General features: G+C 46.9%; 1 protein-coding gene across 2 annotated transcripts; it reads left to right on the top strand.

The window, feature by feature from the left end:
• The first annotated feature begins 2,006 nt into the window (after positions 1–2,006).
• On the top strand, positions 2,007–18,500 carry MLN (motilin). 2 transcript variants are annotated; one of them, XM_043533670.1, is made up of 6 exons: positions 2,007–2,128; positions 4,267–4,585; positions 9,882–10,016; positions 12,326–12,448; positions 15,377–15,490; positions 18,351–18,450. In XM_043533670.1, the coding sequence occupies exons 3-6, from the start codon at positions 9,900–9,902 to the stop codon at positions 18,384–18,386; spliced, it is 390 nt and encodes a 129-aa protein (XP_043389605.1). In that variant the 5' UTR covers positions 2,007–2,128; positions 4,267–4,585; positions 9,882–9,899; the 3' UTR covers positions 18,387–18,450. The 2 variants fall into 2 exon arrangements, with proteins under 2 accessions (XP_043389605.1, XP_027681754.1); XM_027825953.3 differs by lacking the exon at positions 2,007–2,128 and having other exon boundaries at positions 4,009–4,585; positions 15,377–15,485; positions 18,351–18,500.
• The last annotated feature ends 2,801 nt before the right edge of the window (positions 18,501–21,301 follow it).

Here is a 21,301-nt window from a genome sequence, read left to right as displayed (position 1 = left end):
AGAACCCCTGGTCTAATGCTATCAGACTAAGACTTTCAAACCTGGAAGTCTCAAATTAAGCCCCCTCCATCCAAATTACCTGCCCAAAAGTTCTGAGTTCCTACTGAAGGTAATGGGAGCTGCAGGATGTGCAGCTCTTTGAAAATCACGCTGCTCATTTAGGTATCCAAAGACATACTTAACAGACTCACTTTAGGCAACTTTAAGGTGCTTAAATCTTGGTACAGATCGTCTGCCTGTCTGGGGTGTTCCAGGAAAACCCATACAAATATCATTGGCAGATTGAGGCTGTCCAGTCACTGTACATTCACACACCACTGCGGGCAGCTGGGCTCACTGCCTTACCCTAGAGGTGAAATTCAAACTCTGTTAGCTTCTTATGCCCTGGTTTTATGCAATCCTTTGCCGCAACACTCCAAGCACAAGACAAAAAGGGGAGGGAGGAGAGTACAGGACTTAGACGAGAGTTCAGTGCAGAAGATTTGGAGAATTAGCTTTGCCATTATTCCTTGACATTGCGATTGAAATACATTTCCAGGGGGTTTACAGTCACTGCCTGTTCTCTTCTAAAATTACCCCACATTATGGTGAATGTTTAGCCTATTTCAGCTACAAAGCCAGTTTTGCACATACTTTCCTTGAAAGGAAGATACTTTAGAGGAACTGAAGCTTGTGAGCCGTTGCAGGCCAGAGACTGGGTTGGGTATTTTATTTTTGGTCACACTTCTCCTGTAGGACACTGTAGAGCAGCTCCTCAGCTGGGGGCTGCAGTCACGGACCAGGACTCTTATTGTTCTGCAGTCATGGACCAGGCACTGTACAAACATCGAACAAAAAAAACAGTCCCTGTCCCAAAGAGCTTGCAATCTAGGTAATGGTTACACTGAAGTCAAAAGAGCTACACTGATTTACACTAGTTGTGGATTTTGGCCCCTAACTTGTAAATTCTGTAGATGTGCCCGGGGTTGCAGGAGGGTTTATATAGTCTGTGCTGAAGCTTGTCTCTCCATGGCTTCCTTGCTATTTTTTGCCATGCTAACTAGCTTAAAGCTAGCACAGGTGTGTCTACCTGAGCTGCAGTCATGCCTGTGATTTCAGAGGAGCCATACCTTGTCACATAGGTAAATGGGGACACAGCCCTATAGCTGATAACCGGACCTGTAGTACCCAGTTAATGCAAATCTGATTAATTCTACGGTCTCCCCTTCTATTTTCAAGGTTGTTCTTTTGCAGTGGGAGATCTCACTGCTGATGGACTGGAGATCTGACAAGCAGCCACATTGCCCTGGTAAAAGGGGTGGAGAGGTGTGAAAGTTTGGCACTTGGAAAGAGGGACCTTTCTTTTGCTGCTTCCCAACTCCCTTTGCCCTCTCGTCAGCCGCATCCATCACAGCCATACAAAAATTGAAAATTCGATTAAAATGAAAGCTGGTGTCAAATGGGTTTTCACAAGTTCTTTAGGGAAGAAAAGCTAATGAGCATTTGCACCCTCTCCCCTTGCCCTCAACGCACACTTGGTCCCTGGGAGCGAAACTATTTGATCTCTCTTGAAGTTTTACAGCTGCACCCATATTGCTGGCCCTGCGATAAGCCGTAATAAATACAGAGGGATCTTGGAAGCATCTTAACTACTGGCACATTTTTTTAAGGAGTGTTTTGGACCAAATGGAAAGTTATTGACTGAGATGACAGCAGGGGACCTATTGTAAAACCCAGATGAGGTTCCAAAGTTTGTACACATTGTATTGACCAGCTGTAATGCAGAACAGATGAGGAAAACCATTTTAATTCACTTGTTTCGCAGCTCCCCCTGCGCGCACTCTCTCTCACACACACAGCTTGTACCTGGCAAATATTGCAGGTGCTCAGCACTCAGTCAGAGAGGCAGGAATGCTGCTTCAAACAACAGATGTAGCACCCTAGAAAGCCATTAAGCAGAGCAGGATTTAATACATTGGCTAACTTGTTTGTCCTTTTGTTTCTCACTCGTTTATTTTCAGGTTTCCTTGTAAGCTGCCAGCAGTCCGAGGAGATGTGAAGCTGAGGTCCTGACCGCTTGCCATCACTTCAGTTCCTGTGAAATCGTCAGGAGAGCTGGAGAGTTTCATTGTAGGGTCAATGTCAGATGGTCAGTGGCCAGGGGGCGGCTTCCTTCCGAAATATTCCCCTGCCGTCTGCGGGGCAAGATATTCTTCAGACCCTACCCTACATTGCATGGCTTTGCAATGTGCCATTTGGGACTGAGCACATTGGTCCATGGGAATCTTTTTATGGACCTCAGTGGGTTTGGGATCAGGCCCTTCAGGAGCGGACTCTTTTTTTTTGCCCTAGATGCAGCTGCATTTCAGGGATGGGTGAAACGAGCCTTGGCTGGGATTTTCTAAACTGTCCAGGCGATTGACTGGCCTGATTCTCTGGTGCTCTGCATCCTGTCATCATTTACACCAGTGCACAGTGAGTGTAAAATGCTACCGGTAGCATTTTACTCTCACTTTGCACCCTCTTTGCACAGGTATAAATGACAACACAAGGGGCAGCATGACAGATTCTGAGCATATGTGTCTAATGGTGTCCAGAGAGGATGGATGACCAGTAATTAGGGCACTAGCCTAGGCTTGGGAGAGCTGTGTTCTGGTCCCTGCCCTGCCACAGACTTCCCGTGTGACCTTGGACAAGTTAGTTTTAGTCTCCCTGCCTCAGTTTCCCCAACTGTAAAATGGGGATAATAGCCCTGCCCTACCACACAGGAGGGTTGAGAGGTTAAATGTATTACAGAATGGCAAGTGCTCAGATATTATGGGAATAGGAACCATACAAATAGATAGATAAACCTCCTAGACTACTTTAAAAGGCTCAAGTTATCCATAAAGTGCTCTGTGATGAATGGTGATAGATTAAATATGTAAAACATTATTTATTATTTTAATATTTGGCTCTACATTCTTCTAGGTCAATCCTTACTTTAAATCCATGCAATTGTAATATCATAGGTTACATTTTTTCCTGACTTACATTTATTTCAGTGTCATCATTGTTATTATTTGTTGGCATTTTGGTTGCATTTACAGCCCACCCAGTCAAGATCCAGACTTTATTGTGCTAGGTGCTTTATGGACACACAGTAAGAGACAGCCCCTGTCCCAAAGAGATCACACTCTAAATGGACCAGACAAGCAAAGAGTGGGAGAAAGGAAGGTTCATTACTAAGGCTGCGAATCATTCACGGAGGTCACGGCTTCTGTGACTTTCCGTGACCTCCGTGAATTTTGCGTGCTGGTGGGGCTGACCCCAGGAACACCCCAGCAGCTGGGGAATCGCAGGGGCCAGCCTCACTGGCCGCTGCTCTGGCAGCCCCAGGCAGCTGATCCCCGGCGCTGCCTTGGAGCAGCGGTCCAGGACCAGCGGCTGTGGCAGCAGGGCCCCAGGCCGCCCCCAGACCAGCAGCGGCTGTGGTTGGGTGGCCCCGGGCTGCCCCCGCCTGCATCAGCAGTGGCGAGGCCACGGGCCGCCCCCACCTGGACCAGCAGCGGCGGGGCCGTGAGCCATCCCCCACCCAGGCCCATGGCGGCAGCAGGGCCCCGGGCCAACCCCCACACAGACCAGTGGCGGGGGGGCCCCGGGCTGTCCCCTCCCAGAGCAGCGGCAGGGCCATGGGCCACCCCCCCACCCAGACCAACAGCAGCGTCTGGGGGGCTCCGGGCTGCCTCCCGCCCGGAGAGGCAGCGGAGCCATGGGCCACCCTCCCCCAACCCAGTGGCAGGGGACCCTGGGCCACCCCCAGCTGCAGCAGGGCTCTGGGTTGCCCTCCTCCCCCCCCAGCAGAAGCGTGGCCCCACGCTGCCTGCCCCCAGCAGCAATCTTCAGGAGCGCCCTCCTCTCAGCAGGTAAGATTTAGTCACAGGTATTTTTAGTAAAAGTCATGGACAGGTCATGGGGCCTTGACTTTTTGTTTATTGCCTGTGACCTGTCCATGACTTTTAGTAAAAATACCCATGACTAAAACGTAGCCTTATTCATTACCCCTGTTTTGCAGATGGGGAAACTGAGGCACACAGAGATTAAGTGACTTGGCCATGGTCACACAAGGAGTCTGTGGCAGAGCCTGGTATATAACCCAGATATCCTGAGTCCAAATCCATTGCCATAACCACAAGATCATCCTTCTTCTTTGGCATGAGATATAGGTCGGCTCTGAATTTGACCCACAGTGTTTCCATAGAGCCAAATCTTCTAGTGAGAATGAAACGTTTGCTGTTGTCTTCCAAGGGGCCAGGATTTGGCTTGTGATGACCTCACACAAGCATTCTGAGGACTGCCACTTGTGGAGGCGGGCTGTGATCTTCCTGGGAAACTGGGAACTCTTAAAAAAATTCCTTGCAGAAGAAGTTGCTGCCTGAGCAACAAAGCCGTTTCTATGCACCCCAAGTATTCAGTGACCGCTTCTGGGAGCCACGGGCACCACTGATTATTGATGATGTAACTGGGCGCTTGTGGTGGACCTATAAAGGGCTAAGAGATCGAGCAGGAGCACACAGGAGAAATCAGAAAGCCCTGACTGCCAAGGAGAGACTGCTGCACTCCCTAGGTAAGTGATGAGTGTCTTCATTTCTGCTTGTGATAATGCTGCAATGGACAGTCAACGCTCAACGGTTTGAGGCAGGGTCAGCAGAGGACAAAAGTTCCATTTCATGAAGGATTTTGAGATTTCAAAGCCTAGGTCCTTTCCAAATGGGAGCAGAAAACCAAACCTTTCTGACTTCTCTGTGAAGGAAGATTCTGGGGGAAAAGAAAAAAAAAGGGGGTTTAGACATGATCGAATACAGGTTTTTTTAAACCGAAAAGTTTCATTATGGAAACGTCAAAACAGGACATTTCAATGTTGCCAGAACTATTTTTTCCCTCTGGTTTTCTTCCAAAACAACATTCTGACAAAATCGAGCTTTTTTGATTTTGGCAGAGCTGGATATTCCAGTGGAATATGGTTCCATTTAAATTTCTCTCCCCGGTTCTAGTGATCATTCCTGGTTCCCTTACATGAACCTTGAACTGTATATCACTAAAAAGAGAAACAACCTCTTCCCATCTGGGGATGTCCCGATGCTAGAGCTGAGGACTGGGACTCAGGACTCCTAGGTTCTCCAGCTTGTTTTGTGGACCGTGGGGTCTCCATGCCTCACATCCCTCTCTGTAAAATGGGATGATAATATTTAGCTACTTCATTTGGGGGGGAGGAGGGAGGAAATTTAGTTCACTGTTAGGTGAAATTCACCCCTGTGCAGAGATCCTGCACAAGACTGATATTCTATTATAAGCAGGACTTTAATGGGGCATAGATCTCTTGTAGTGAATTTCACCCTGGAGATTTTAAAGAACGTTGAGCTCCTTGGGTGGAAGATACTTTCCATTTTGGGGCTATTGTTGTTATTGTGCCTTGTCCCCTCTTTCCGCTCTTCCTTCCTTTAACATTATTTACCCTCCAACAATTCTTCTCTCTTAGTTCCCCCACGCACCCATCTGGTAATGCCCATTATCATGATATCTAAGCTCTTCTCCGCTTTGATTTCTCTCCTATTCAGGGATCTTTCATCCATTTTTCCATGGAGTTTAATTTCTTGTTGCTAATGAGGCTGCTGCTGCTACTCTCAGTCTCCATCCAGACACATCCCACTGAACTCTCAGAGATAGGGAGAGCCAATCCAGCCTACCCTGCTACCTGCAGAGTTGCCATGGCAAGAGTTAGTTGATTGCAGCTCAACAGATACTTTTAAACGGGAGAGAGGCCTCAAGCCTAATAAGAGGGATCAACATCACTGTTTAATTCAGGCGGAAGGTGCTTTCTGCACTTCCCTCTCTTTATCAGCATTGATTAAACTGACTCCCTTCTCATTACCTGCCTGTTAGACCCATCAGACAATGGAATATATGGCAGAGACTCAGGGAGCCGTATAGGAATAGAGCGCTCCAGGAGATACCCTGAACACAAGAGATGGAGCAGATGCAACTTCTGCCCAAATTAACCTTTTGATGTCCCTCACTGATCCTGAACCAATGCTCAGGGAATAAAGGGCTTGACTGCTCATTGTGCTGTGAGTTGTGTCGTCATTTAGACCAAAGGTCCCAGATCAGAATGGTGGCATTTTTACCGGAAATGCCAATGCAAGGTGCAGGGCAATGTAGAATCTGGCCCAAAGTGCCCAGAATACCATGCTGTACTGATGCCCACCTTGAAATCTTACCTCTTGGCACTTTCTTTTTCAAATGCTACCTGTGAAAGTAACTCACGAACAGCAAGCTATAGATTCGCCTGGGGAGGCGCCGAGCTGGAGTCTTAAAATATGAAAGACGTGTCCTGTTTACAAAGTAAGGAAGGGAGGTTCAGTGGACTGGCTGGATGGATAAAGTAAAAAACAGGAGCTTTTCTCCTGGAACAGAGAGAGAACAGCTTCACAAAGGGCTAGTAAGTGGGAGATGAAGGAGGTGACTGAGGTATTTGTTGTGGGGGGGCAGTAGTTTATTGATGTTACGGAATAAATGAAGACACAAAAGAATGATCCTATTGAGAGAGAATGTGCATCAGGACATAAGCATGGTAGAATCCTGTTTTAAGGAAAGACCTAGGCAATCCCCTTTTGATCAGTACAGCCAAGCAATCTCTGCACAGCACTAGGTCACATGGTGCAACTGATTTTACAGCAGAATCTCCCAATGCAATCAGTAGGTCTGATAAACCAGCCACTGACTGCCTAGGGTCAGGAAGAAACCTCACCATGTGGGCAGGATATTACAAAATTGTCTGTTGTGTGAGTTTTTAGCAGCTTGGACTGGCCCCTGTTGCAGTGGGGGGCCGAGCCTCTGTTGCCCCAAACCTCATAGTCATCTGCACCTGTGCAAAGTGAATGCAATATGGGGGTAATCCACTACTGGGTCAGATCTTTTGCTGGTGTATATCAACACGATGCCAGTTTACACCACCTTAGAATCTGGCCCTACCATTCTGTTTTGGTAGCATTTTGCACAGGTGTAAATGATAACACTTAGTGCAGGACAATGGAGAAGCAGACCCAAGACCAGCACACACGGTGATCTGATACATAAGTCCTAGTGTTTTTTATTCAGTGGCATCTGAGATGGCTCTTTCTTGGCTTTCCTGGGCTAGCACAATGCCAAAATGATCGGGTGGCAAATGCTGTGGGACGGAATGTTTGTTAGTTTCTGTTGGTCTGTACAAGTTTATATTTACATGAAATCTAATTCTGGGGCCAGATTTGACCTGACAGTGTCCCTTTAATAATGCCTCAACCAAAAGCTTTTTAAAAATAATTAAGGATCAGGATAAAATTGGGTAAAGCAGTTACGTAGTGGGACCAGACTTCATTAAATGTGTTCAAGAGAGAACATTTTAATATTTAAAGAGGAGATTTAATATTTACATAAATCCTCCCTCTGATGTGAAATTGCTGCTAAATCAGGTTGGAAACTGCTTTTTAAATCCCTTTAAACTGGTTTCCTATAGAGCTTGGGTGGCAAATGATGTCTGCAGCTCTGTATGACCTAGCAAGATTTATTAAGGGGCTCGGCCCACCTGTGGGAGTTGCCCATACTGTCTTATAGGTCCCTTATGGGATTAGAGACACTAGCATGCTGGCTTGATCTCCCTTCTCCCCCAAAGTTTATTGAGAGAAAATAAAAATAATTATAATAAAACAGTTATACTAAAGCTGCTAAATCAGGACACTTTCCTCACTGTGGAAGCTCAGTGTGGTAGCTTGAAGTATTTTCCCCTGGGCAAGTCTGGATTTCATACACACTGTAACGGAGGTGTAGTGTTGGCAGAACTGAATAGGTATTTAACGCTCCATAAAACTGTAGTTTAAATGTAAGAAGTTACTGCCCAGGAACACACCCATGAGAACTGGCAGTGTCTAGTGCTTAGAGAGGGGTCCTGTTAATAAGGACTCCTTGGTTGTATTTTCAGCTCAGGGACAGAGTTAAAGCATGGGATCTGTACTCTGCTCTGACCACTAGACCCCACTCCCTAAAGCACGCCCCTTAATTCTGTTCCCAGCTCTGCCATTGACTCAGTAACTGGGGGCAAGTTACTTTGCCTCTCCGTGACTCAGTTTCCCCAATTGTAAGGTGGGGATAATGCAGTAGAGCACTTGGAGATCTTTGGAGGCAACATGCTAGGTCAGGAATACAAAGCATTATATTAAATCTGTTTATTAATTATTAATTATCCAGCTAGCAAAACCCAAGCATTCATCAAGTGCTGTGTATACAATTTAAAGTGCAAACAACTGGTATTGCATAAGAACCTGCTTCATGGAAGCACGCACTTAAGCCAGAGTCTGTTGGCGGAGTTCTAGGCAGGGCTGCATGGAACCTTCCCTTTCACTGCATAAAGGCAGGATTTCCCCTCTGGAGCAGATTTCCCCTGCCTTCCATCCTCTTCTGTGTCCATCTTCCAGGCTGCTAGAAGTCAGGCTGGGAGTCGAGAGGCTCACGGCTTGAAATGCACAGAGGTGCTTGGAGGTGGCCCTTCCTCTGGCTCGTGATTAGAAAATGAAGCTGCGTCTTTGTTGAGTCAGGCCCCGATCCAGCAAGGGTCTGACGCAGGCAAGGAGTCCCAGCGAAGTCAATGTTCCAATGAACCCGTCGGTCCCTTGCTGACTCAAAGCCTAAAACCGTTGTGTTCTAGAGGCGGGAGTCTGGAAATCCAATCGGCTTAGAGGACCCTTCTAGGAAGAAGACGAGGCGGCTGTCAGTCACAGCTGCTGCAGGTTCAGAGGGCATTTGTGTGTTTTAGGATGATGCAGTAGTCAAAGCAGCCTGTCAAAAGCTGGCACAGTTCCAAACTCTGCTTGCCAAAGGAAGACATTCTAGACATCTCAAAGTGGGGAACTCAGTGGGTATCTGCGCCTTATAGCCAGGGCGTCATTCTAACTAGAGACACACAAATGTACGCTTCACCTCTCAGTGTAAGTCAGACCAGGCCCTCCTCAGCCTGCAGTTGCTCCATACATTTTTAGGCCAAGATTTTCAAAAGCAACTGGTGATTTTGGGTACCCACTGCCCAGCATAAAGGGGCCTAATATGCAGGCAATGCTGAGCACCTGCCCTCTGGAAATAGGCAACTTTTAAGGTGTCTGAAGTTGGGCACCCAAAACCACCAGTCACTTTTGGAAATCTCAGCCTGAACCTTTCAACATTTGTTTTGTTCAGCAACGCAGAGTTCCGGGGAGTTGGGGGGAAACCTTTTCGGCAGCATGAGGCCTGCCAGGAGAGCGCTCCCATATGCAAAATCTAAACGAAAATGTTCAGCTTCCAAAGCAGTTTTCTTTTGTATGGACTGAGAAATGCTTCCCCGCCAGTGACATTTCCCAGCTCTGTGCTGTGCAAAGCAGGTGCAAGCAAGCCCAGGTATCTTTACCCAAGTGCTTGCTGAGAGCACTTTGCCTCCCATACCAGGTAAGCATCCCCAGCTGCCAAATCGTATGGTTCACTGGGTGTAGACCATGTGGGGGTAAATCCTGTAGGCAAGTGGGAGTTGCAATTCTGGGATGTTTATCATTCTTAGGGTTGGGCCATTGGCTGGAGGTCAGGCCCTCAAGGGGAGGTTAAACTGTCACTCAACACCTAATATCAGTGACGGAAGCAGCTTGGAGAACAAATATGAAGTCTATGGCTGTTGATCAGAAATAAAGGCCAAAGAAACCCAAGCTCTGTGTCCCAGGAAGGATAAATTGTCTGAACTATAACTCAGGGTTATTCCTTTCTGGGCTTGGTTCTTTGTTCCTGTTGTTGGTTGAACTGCTGTGCACCACGGCAGGCAGCCATCCCTGCTGGCATGTTCTGACCTTCCCCTCTCCTGTATTGCTCAGGCTTTCTCAAGCTTCGTGATGGTTTCCAGGAAGGTGGTGGCTTCTCTGCTGGTGATGTACGTGGTGGCCATGCTGGCTGAACAGACTGAAGGCTACCTAGCCTTCTTCACTCGCAGCGACATCGAGAGGATGCAGGTAACCTCTGAGAACCATACTGCAATGGCTGGAGCCCTGCATGGTGCAGAAAGGCACATCCTGTGGACGCTTCCCACACATAGCTCATAGTTCATCCCCTCTGAGCAGAGACACTACCGGTTTGATGGGTGGTTTCATGATGTTGCCAGTCATAGCTTCATAGAGTTTAAGGCCAGAAGGGACCACCATGGCTAGTCTGACCACCTTTCAGGCAGAGGCCACTACACACAACCCAGCCACTTCCACGCCAACCCCAACCACCAGAATTAGACCGAAGTATCACAGCCCTCATGAGACTAAACTATTTTGTGCCACAGGCAGAGAACAGGAGGCACTGAGGTGCAGTAATGCCCAATGCCCAATGGTGCAGGGAATTGATTGAATGAGAATATACCCAGATGACCCTTGTCATCACTAGGGGTCTGGCTGAGAGCAGCAGACCCATTTGTCTTATGCCTTGAGCCCTCCAGTTTCCAGAGGTGAAGGGCTAGTGTGCTAACCCACTAAATCCTTAAGTGCACGGGTGCCAGGTCTCACACGGCGCAGGTAAGAAAAGACAAGGGGGATGATTTCTTTAAGTCCATGTCGTTGGAAAAGTGGGGCAAGTCTGGGGGCACTGGCTCAGTTTATTCTCAGTCGTGCTGCGGTGGAGCTGATATCCCTTAAGAGGGTTCAAACCACCAATCTTCCAGGTAACAGCCTAAGACTGTATTTATAGGGTGATCGTCTACAAGTGTGCTCAGAGTGCTGACTTGGGCCCTGATTCAGGAAATCTTGTAAGCCTGGGCTTAACTTTAAACACACATTTATGTGCTTGCCTGAAGAGCAATGCTTTTCTTAGCTGGGGCTTTCAATGGGAGATGAACCTTGGGCCAACATAGTTCTTACTGATGTAAAGCTCTCAATGGGTCAAAGGTTCAGACCAGCTCTCTCAAGTCCATCTCTAGTGGAAATGTAGCTGGAACAGACTCCCCATAGCATGACAGGTCCCACAGCAGAACTGGGATGTGGTCAGTAGGGCAGCTTATAGGATCCTCAAAGTGTGAAAAGCACTTTATTCACCAGTCCCGCAGAGGACTTTGAGTGAAAGACTCAGGATTAGACTGCAAGAGCCAGGATTCAGTTGAACATAAAATAGGATAGTGGAAACAAAAGGCCCATTTACATTCGTCTGTGGATATTTTTTAACGGTTTTCTTTTATAATTGTTAAAAGAGCTAATGGCTTTGATTTTTATGGAGAAGCTGCAGTCTCCCGTCATAATTCTGTGGTGCCTCTTTGTTCTAACAAATCATTAACCATGCGCCAAATAGGTTTCAGTTCTGGGACACGCACAGAGGAAAATCCTTTCCTTTTGATGTGAAACTAATGTTGCTGAAAGATGCCAGGCTGACAGCCCTAGAGACTAATGTTCTCTGTTTTCACACAAGCTTCTCACATCCCCCACCCCACCACCACCTCACTGATGTGCTTCATCCTGGAGAGACCATGGGTCAAATCCTGGCCCCATTGAAATAATTAGCCATGCTCCCCTTGACTTCAGTGGGGCCAGGATTTCACACCCTGTCTAGGTATGAGCGGGGATGGCCTATTCCTCCCTTGGTGTCTCTGCTGAGCATCCATGCAGCCGCTTCTTGGGTGGAGCATGGTCACTCTTCACCACTATCAGAGGGCAAGGGGAAGTACGTGGATCCAGTTTAAACAATAAGGCAAACTAATGAGAAATGGGAAGCAGCCATGAAAGCTTTCCCATTGTGTCTCAGCACTGGCCTATAGAGTGTATACTGATGTGGACTTTTGCAATGTGTCATCCACCAGTAGCCCATACAAACTCACTTCCCCCAGGGGTGCTCATCACAATCAAGGGTCCTCTGGGGCGAGAGGGGAGTGCCTCTTATTTTTTGTCCAAAATCTGCCTCTCTCACACTGAAAATACCCCTTTTAAAATTCAGTGTAGCAGTTAGGGCAGCACTATGGACCCACCTCCAGCAGACAGACCCTGCCTTAAGCAACCACTGCAAAGACCCCCCCCTCCCGCCCCCCAGCGGGTTCCCAAAGCCATAGTATGAAATCTTTCAACCCCCCTCAATTGTTGCTGCTCTCCTGAGGTTTGCGCTGAGGAGGGATTTCACTGCATATATCATAGAGGGACAACACAACCCACCCCAGAATGGCCTATTAATAACGCATAGCACGAGTGACATGCTTCACCCTTCGCTGAACAAGCAGCCACTCTGCCCCACCCCGACCCTTGTCCCTGTGACCTTCCTGATCCTTGGTGTTTGTTCTTTACTGTACCTTGCTGTGTAGCTCCAGGAGAAAGAGAGGAACAAAGCGCAAAAGAAATCCCTGATGTTGCAGAAGCGATCGGAAGGCAGAGAAGTCACCGAGCTCTCTGACGTGGAGGGTGTGGACGAGGGCGAGATCATCAAGGTGAGGGGAATGGTGGAGGGGACCCTTAAGTATATGAGGAAACCACACAGGTGCAATTGGGTGTCCAATAACCACGTTCGCTGAGCAGATACAAACATATGAGGCCTACCTATATGTGTACATTGCTGCTCTGTTAGGTTCTGATGGCTTCTGCAATAGAAGACAGTAAGTGCCACTAGCAGGCTCAGGAATTGTTTAAAGGGATACTACCCAATTCCTATAAACTGGACCCAGACATTGAGCAAGTTTACATCAGAAGATGGGTGCAGGGTGCACCTCAGCCTTGCAAACTTGTCTTGAAAGTTTAGTAGCTCAGCCCGAGTCTACTTACCCTGCCTGGCATACTGATGGTGAAAAATCTACTGATATTTTATTTACCTCTCAATAAACATCTACCACTGCTGCTCAAGATTTTGCAAGTCTGCTTCAGGCTTTTGGTTTGGGATTTATCTTGATATTTACTAAAGTAGGCTTGTTATCACCTGTGAATTGTCCAGCAGCTCTGAACCTGAAGGATTCCTAAGGACCTTGTAGAGGGGGTACCAAGTTTACAAACTTGAGTCCATCCAGCTTCACTCTTGGACTCTTTAATCAGCACTCAGGGGCAGAAAAATACCTGTTTTAAAACCTAAGAACATATTGGGCCATCTAGCCCAACATTCTGTCTTCTGACAGTGGCCAATGCCAGGTGCTTCCCAGGGAATGAAGAGAACAGGGCAATCATCAAGTGATCCATCCCTTATCATCCAGTCCCAGCATCTGGCAATCAGAGGCTTAGGGACACCCAGAGTTTGGGGTTGCGTCCCTGACCATCTTGGCTAATAGCCATTGATGGACCTATTCCCCATTAATTTAGTTAATTCTTTTCTGAACCCAGCTATGCTTTTGGTCTTCACAACATCCCCTGGCAATGATTTCCACAGGTTGACAGTGCGTTGTGTGAAGAAATTCTTCCTTCTGTTTTGTTTTAAACCTGTTGCCTGTTAATTTCATTGCGTGACCCCGGTTCTTGTGTTATGTGAAGGGGTAAATAACACTTCCTTATTCACTTTCTCTGCACCAGTCATGATTTTTATAGACTTCTATCATATCCCCCCTTCGTCTCTTTTCCAAGATGAAGAGTCCCAGTCTTATTAATCTCTCTTCATACGGCAGCCGTTCCATACCCTTAATCATTTTTGTTGCCCTTCTCTGTACCTTTTACATTTCTAATATATCTTTTGAGAGATGTGGCGACCAGAACTGCTTGCAGTATTCGAGGTGTGGGCATTCCATTGATTTATATAGGGGCATTATGATACTTACTGTTTTATTATCTTTCCCTTTCCTAATAGTCCCTAACATTGTTCACTTTTTTGATTATCACTGCACATTGAGCAGATGTTTTCAGAGAACTCTCCACGATGACTCCAAGATCTCTTTCTTGAGTGGTAACAGCTAATTTAGAACCCATCATTTCGTATGCATAGTTGGGATTATGTTTTCCAATTTGCATTTATCTGCACTGAATTTCATCTGCCATTTTGTTGCCCAATCACCCAGTTTTGTGAAATCCCTTTGTAACTCTTCACAGTCTGGTTTGTATGTATCTTGAGTAATTATGTATCATCTGCAAACTTTGCCACCTCGCTTACCCCTTTTTCCAGATCATAATGATTATGTTGAACAGCACTGGTCCCAATAGAGATCTTTGGAGTACCCCTCTATTTATCTCTCTCCATTCTGAAAACTGACCATTTATTCCTACTCTTTGTTTCCTGTCTTTAAACCAGTTAGTGATACAGGAGAGGACTTTCCCTCTTATCCCATGACTGCTAGTTTGCTTAAGAGCCTTTGGTGAGGGACCTTGTCAAAGGTTCTCTGAAAATCCAAGTTTTTTTCGGCATCTACGTGCCGATCTGAGCCCTCGGAGGCACGTTTGCTCAGTCCCCCAAGATAGAAAACTGGGCTCCTCAATTACAGCCCAGGAATTGTTTCACCCACCAGTCAGTGCAGCCACTTCTGGGTTGGAAACATCACTATTCTTCATCAGCAAAGGGGAAGGAGAAAGAATGTGGATCCATGGGAAAAGTACCAGGGTAGGATGTAAAGTCTAGCTGAGTTGGAATTTGGCCAGGACGTTAGTTAACACATCTGCTCTTCCAAAACCGTCTAATATTAGTGTCTAAACACTGAGCATTCTCAGTCTTAAACATTAAATACCAGGCACATCCTGGAGTCTGACCACCACCCCCAAATGTGGCCTGAGCAACTCTGTTCACTTTTGTTACATCCTAGCAACTGTCCTGAGGTGCTGCATGCAGAAATGTGCCTCTTCATACAGCTCTTACTCAGGCATCGGAGTCAATAGAACGACTGGCCTGAGAAAGAGTTGCAACACAGGGGCTTATCAAGTTCAAGGATCACTTTCTCCTTTGGGACCTCTGCTAATTGTAGAGGCAGTATGCTGTTCATTGCCAGTGGCCTATCCGGCCTACAGTACCAAGCTAACATCTGGATGACCCAATGGATTGAAACTCTGGGACATCTAGCAACCCAAGAGTGAGTAAAGAGTTCAAGGACAGCCCTCAAGGCCACTTATCCCTTGTGAAGACCCAGTCCATGTCAATGTCCACCATACTAAGGGTGCAGTCCCTCTTCCCTTTCATGTCCATAGGGAAACTCCCATTGTTTTGAACGGTGCAGGATCAAGCCCCAAATAGGAGTCTAGATCAGCCCAGCTTTATTCCATGTGACAGAACTTCCAGCTTGTTCCTAGTGCTACAACTTTCAGTGGCTGGCTACAGGGCTGGTGGGGAAAACTCTAGCAAGCAGTAGCATGTAATTCTGTGCACAAGATCCCTTGTTCTTCAACATCGATAAAGTAGGAGATTATCCGTCTCTCCCCCTTCTTTTTCCTTTTTTTGTTAACTATGCTTTCCTTCACAGCTGACTGCTCCTGGAGAAATTGGAATGCGGCTCAACGCTAGGCAGCTGGAAAAATACCAGCACGTCCTGGAGGAACTGCTAACTGAGATGCTACTGGACGCTCGAAATGGTACTGTAAGGAACTTGAACTGTGCCTCTCTCCCTCCCCGAGTGATATTTATATTCTGGGAATGGCTTTTGTGTCATGTTTGCTCCCTTTACAGAGTCCTCATTTTCCCCCCCGCCCACCATGGATACACTTTGCGCTTAAGAACACTAAGCTCCTTTCTCATTGCCCAAATGGTCTCTCGGTGCTGCTGTCGATTGTTACAGTGACATCCCACCATTTACAAGCAACCACCCTTGGTACTGCTCCCTGCGTTCACGTCCCTCCTCCGTGGCCAGGGAACGACCTTGCAAACACATTGTTCCAGCCATTTGAAAATGTGTTCGCGTAAAAGCAAGACTGAGGAGCTTCCTTCTCCTCCTGAATGGGTATTAAGGGCAAAATGCACTTTGCAGGCCAGCCCAGGTGGGGCACTGAATAGCTAAGGAGAAATCAGTGGGAGTTAGGTGCCTAAATATTGGATTTTTGAGTCTGCTTCTCTCTTCCCTTAAGACCAGAGTGTGGCCCATCCTGCACACCAAGCGAGGGGACTAAAAGAGGGTGTAAGACCCCCCCCCTTTACTCCATTGAGCTGTCTACTCACACCAGGAGTACCAGTGCAGAGAGGATAGCAGCCTTCATGGGGCTGCCAGTCCCCATATATATGCAAGTGGAGCTTTGGCTCCACCCCAAAATGCAATCAGTGTAGTTGTGTCAGCATGCTGGGGACATCCTCTGTGTGTCAGAGGTGGCATATCTATGGGGGATCTTACTGTATTAAGTATTATGCATCGTTGTGGGCCAGGGATGGTATATAATTCCCTGAGGGAGACCTCCAGTAGCTAAGAACAGGGGTGGGTGATGAGGCAAATTCATTCAAACTGGAACACCACACGAGAGGTCCCACCCCCTGGGAAGGCTCACTTATACTGGCTCAGACTGGATTCTCTAGAGACCAGCGGACAAAGAAAGGACTTTTGTATAACTAGCCTGAGTTTAAAGTGACTGTGGGCCTACTTTCTGATCCAACAACCGGACAGGACCTTCTGTCCCAGGGACGACCCAGTCCTTCCTGGAAAGGGTTGGAAGGACTTGACCTATTCATGGGGGTTCTTGTTCTGAGCAAAAGGTGTTCTGAAGTTGAAACCAAAGAAAAGCCCCTTGGTGGGGTTGGAAGGGCTGACTCCTACCAGAGCTCTTTTTGGACTTGGGGGATGATCTCTGGAAGCCTTCTTAGCACATGTGTAGGTTCTTTTAGTGTTTTAGTGTTTTCTCTGTAATGCTATCACCTTAAGAATAAATGTGCTTGCTTAGAAACGGCTGTGCGGTAGCTTGTACCTGTGGGCAATTATGTTCCTTTTAGCCTCCAGGGAGAAGCAAACCAGACCTGTTTCGTCAGTCTGACTTTCTGGGGAACTCACAGTATAGGCAGGGAACTGTGCAGTCTGGTAAAACCCGGTCACGAGGGAGAAAGAAATGCATCTGCACCCAAGAGAGCTGACAGCTGAGGAGCTGGGAGCCTAGAGTGGGTGCCCTTGCTGGACCACAAGGGGAAAATACAGGTGCAGTTGCCCTGAACTGTGACACACTGCACTAGCCGTATGCCTAACACCATGTAAGTTCCCTTCCCCAGCCTCCTCCATCAAGGAAGGAGAAACACAGTCTACTTCCCAATCTAATGCTTGGAGAGCACAACCTAACGCTGTCCTGTACATGGGGCTTCTGGCAGAGCGACAATTTAGCCTTTGCTTTCTGTCCCAACACCCTCTGAAGTCAAAGGGAGACTTTCCATTGTCTTCCATGGGCATTGGATCGTACCTTTATAACAGTTACACATCAGTGTATCTCTGTTCTTTTCAGTGCAAATATTCTCAATTTACAGGGTTGTGACAGAGATCAGAACCAGGCTCTTGGTATTACCAAGTCGTAGGTATTTGGGGGAATGTTGCTGTGCACAGAAACTTAAGGGCTAATTGAGGTGCTAATTGTTCAGCCCTGAAGTCAATGGGGTTTGCCTTAGTGAGGACGTAGGGCAAGATCACGCATCTCTTATTTACACTGTTGTGCACATACGTGAATCGCCCACTGAAACCAATGGGACTATGTGAGTAAAAGCTCAGCAGAGCAGTATACAAAAGGACTCCACAATCCAGCCCTAAGTAAACAATGAGTAACCACTAAGGACCCCAGGATTTAGGGTGAAATTTTCAGCAGAATGCAGCACCCATAAATTAGGCCACATTGGCCAAACAGCTCAGCACCTGCAATCGAGGCCAGATTTTCAAAGGCCTCTATCTAGGTGTCTGAATGGGAGCTGAACTCTGAAACTCAGGCCGCAATTGTGTTGCTGAGCACTTGAAAACCTAGCCCTGAGCTCTTCTGGTAACCTGGCCCTCGGTATGTAAAAACTAGAGGCAGAAAAATTCTGTGACAGTAGGTTATTTAGTCAATTCATGCATGCCCTGTTGGAGAACAGTACGGGATTGTGATCTACAGTCGATTCTCTGGGGCTGTATCCAGTCTAGGTTTAAATAACCCTAGAAACAGGGCTTCCACCCGTTCTGTGGGATTACGGTTCCAATTGCACGTGCTGGTTTCAGTTTGTCATCATTTCTTCAAGAGTGGAAGCTGAGGAGGGTGGGTATTGCACATAAAACTGTAAAGGACTGAAAATTGTACGTAAGGCTTATAAAGGATTAGGAATTGTATGTAAAGGATTGGGAACTGTAGATGAGTCTTGTATAGGACTGTATAAGGCTTATAAAGGACAGGGCACTGTATATAAAGGACTTGGCAGTGTATGTGTGGCTTATAAAGGACTGGAAATTTTTTATTTATATAGATATATAGCTTATGAAGGACTGAATTTGTTCTTTCCTCTCTTTACAGTTAACTGATGTCCTCAGACCCAGAAGAGCAGGGTGATGCTTCTTGCTGGACTACAGGTCTATGCTTCTGTAAAACTAAATCTGTAAAGTGCTTCAAAAGAAAAAAATTCAGATGCAAGGTAATAAAATTAAATAAATGACTTGTTTCTTTAAAATGTCTTTAATAATCAGATGGTGAGCTCCAAATGCATGAAAGAATCAAAATGGCTCTACGATGTGATGCTTTCTGGGTATATAGAATAGCACCTTTTGTCTGAAGAGCTCAGGGCACGTTGCACATACTAAATAATTAGGCCTCATTCACCCCAATGCGGATAAATATTGTTGATCTAGTTTTACAGATGGGGAAACTGAGACAGAGGGTGGTTAAGTGACTTGCCCAAGGTCAAACAGCAAAACCCCTGAGTTCTGCCTATCCATCCCTGATCTACTCCCTAGAGGATGTTGCCTTCAAGAGCTTGGAATAGGACCCTGGAGTCCTGACTCTCTGTTCCCCAGTCTGATCACTAGAGGACACACTCTCCCACAGCTGGGAAACAGAACCCAGAAGTCCTGACTCGCAGTTCCCTGCTTTAATCACTACAGAACACGTCCTCCTGCTAGACCACACATCATGGCAATACTTCGTCACAACTATATGAAAATCCATCTTGCTGACAGGTGCACTTTACCCATAGCTACTACACTGTGAGTACACATGGCTTATCGTCCATGCTCACTTCTGCCTTGCAATAACACACAGATCCATGTTTATTTCTACTTTGCAAACACAACTGAATGTAAATGGTTAATTTAATGTAATATTCATTATGATGCATTTACATGCCTTTTGCTTAATTAAGAACAGTCACTCTATAGGTACCATGGAATTTAACATCTGTAAGATGTGAAATAGTGAGACAAATGATATGTCTGAGTGACAGGTATCCAATTCCAATCCAATTTGATCCTCCCAATTTAACATAAATTCTGCTGTCACTGTGGATCATTTAAATAGCTGCAGTATTAGTGCCAAAATAACACATATGCGATTGGAACTGCTCTGTATTTTGTGTTTTGAAAGCCAGTCCCCCCTTAGGAGAAGATAAATCTCCTCCCATATAACAGTACATGTAGTCAGGAGTGCTTGCCAGCTTTAACATGCATTTCAAACACATATTTCCACTGCACAGACTGATGAGGCTAAAGTAGCTGGAGTTTCGCAGGGATTGTTGCTGAAGGGGCAGGTTACACTATAAAATCACTGGTTACTGAATCTGAGGAGGGAAGATAATAAATGTGATGCATTCAGCAAGGCTGAAATGAAAACGGTGCGGTCTCATAGGGCCAGATCTTTGGCTGGTGTAAATCAGCTTTCCATGGAGCCAGCCCAGTTTGCATCAGTTGAGGATCTGGCCCACTGACTTACCAGATTTACAGCATAAGTGAGATCAGAGACTGGCCTGTTGTTCTTAATGGGGCACTCTCTACAAACCTGAGCTGTTCCCTCCTACAAGGGGAAAACCACGGGATAGGGAAGGAAAACTGGGTGAGGCTCTTCTTGAAGGAAGACCTAGGAGGTTCTGCTCCCAAGCCCTGCAGCTCTCCTGACAGCTGTGTGGGTCTCTGATTTGCTCCAGGCACAAGGCTGCACCTGCCCAATCTCTTTCATCCTGTTCTTTGTGATGCTGCCCCGTGAGGGCTTCCCCAGTTGGCAGATGCCCCTGGGGCTCCCCCCATGCAGGGACACTGCCCAGTGCAGAGGTTCCCCAAAAGAGCCTCTGGCTGTAGCAACTTACTTGAGCCTTGTCTTCAGGGCTGGCAACGGGGCCAAGACAAAGTCTCTTGGGGAGTCCACAACCTGAGGAGGCTTCCATGGAGTCTAAGGGAGGGGCGGTTGGTTCCATGGACAAGGTTGACCCTGTCTCCCATGCAGGAAGCATGAGATCCAGTTGTGGCTCTAAGGGGTGCGAACTCCCCCTTTAGATTTTTACGTGGGCAGAAGATGGCTTTGCCAGTCAGTACTTAGCTCGTGACTCTTCAGCTGATGCACAAGCCGGAGTAGAACCCAGCTCCCTCTCCAGTAGCTCTGCAGGGCTAAGAGGAGTTACAGAGAGAGAGAATGAGAACATACTTTTGTCCCTGTCTATCTGATCTGGCTCCAGATACACACACGAAACAGTTCTGAGCAGTAAGAAGGGGCCATCTGTGCAGTCAATTTTCTAACCCTTGCCATCATCAGAGCGGGCCCCTTTCCCCTGACCTATTTTGGCAGGGTCTTTTTAACTAGCCTTCTCCTTTCTCCTGGTTCTCTGTACACACACACTCACTTTTCCTTTCCCTTCAAGCTGCCTGCCTCTGATGTGCACCCCTGTAATGAACCAAAACAGAAAGCTGGCTCCTGCACCCATCTGTATGCACAGCATCCCGGCTGGCTGCTTAGAAGTGTCGGTTCTTTTCCTTTCCCTTTTTCCTCCTATTGTCAGCATTCGATTACCACCATCATCTCAAATAATTCCTTGCACTAGCAGCAGGTCATCCAGTTTCCAGGGCAGCAAACTCCATTACCTTACCGCAAGCCGATACGTGGGTAGCTGTGAACTCACCTCTCAAGAAACTGATCACATTTTCCTCTAGCTAAGCTGGAGGGTGGAGAAAAGAAAAAGACGAACTAAATATAGGGTCTTAACCTCCTCAGAAAGCCAGGCAGACTCAGAACATGTCACGCGATCTGCCCAGAGATAAGAAAAGTTCCAGCCACACCTGTGCTGCGCTCATGAGTGATGGGGTGTCTGGCAGGCACAAATACCCTGTGAGTATCCAATGTAAGTGAAGAGTGCTCGGTATGAAGGATTGCTGTCTAAATACCATGTAACTCTAGAGAGATGGGTCAGGGCTTGCAGCTACCTTCCCTCTTGTATTGGGTGGGGGTTAATCCGCTACACCCCTTTTTATGGTGTGGGATACTCTCCC

The sequence above is a fragment of the Chelonia mydas genome, chromosome 21 (assembly GCF_015237465.2).
Source record: "Chelonia mydas isolate rCheMyd1 chromosome 21, rCheMyd1.pri.v2, whole genome shotgun sequence".
Classification (NCBI taxonomy): Eukaryota; Metazoa; Chordata; order Testudines; family Cheloniidae; genus Chelonia; species Chelonia mydas.
This window is presented reverse-complemented; position numbering and strand designations above follow the sequence as displayed.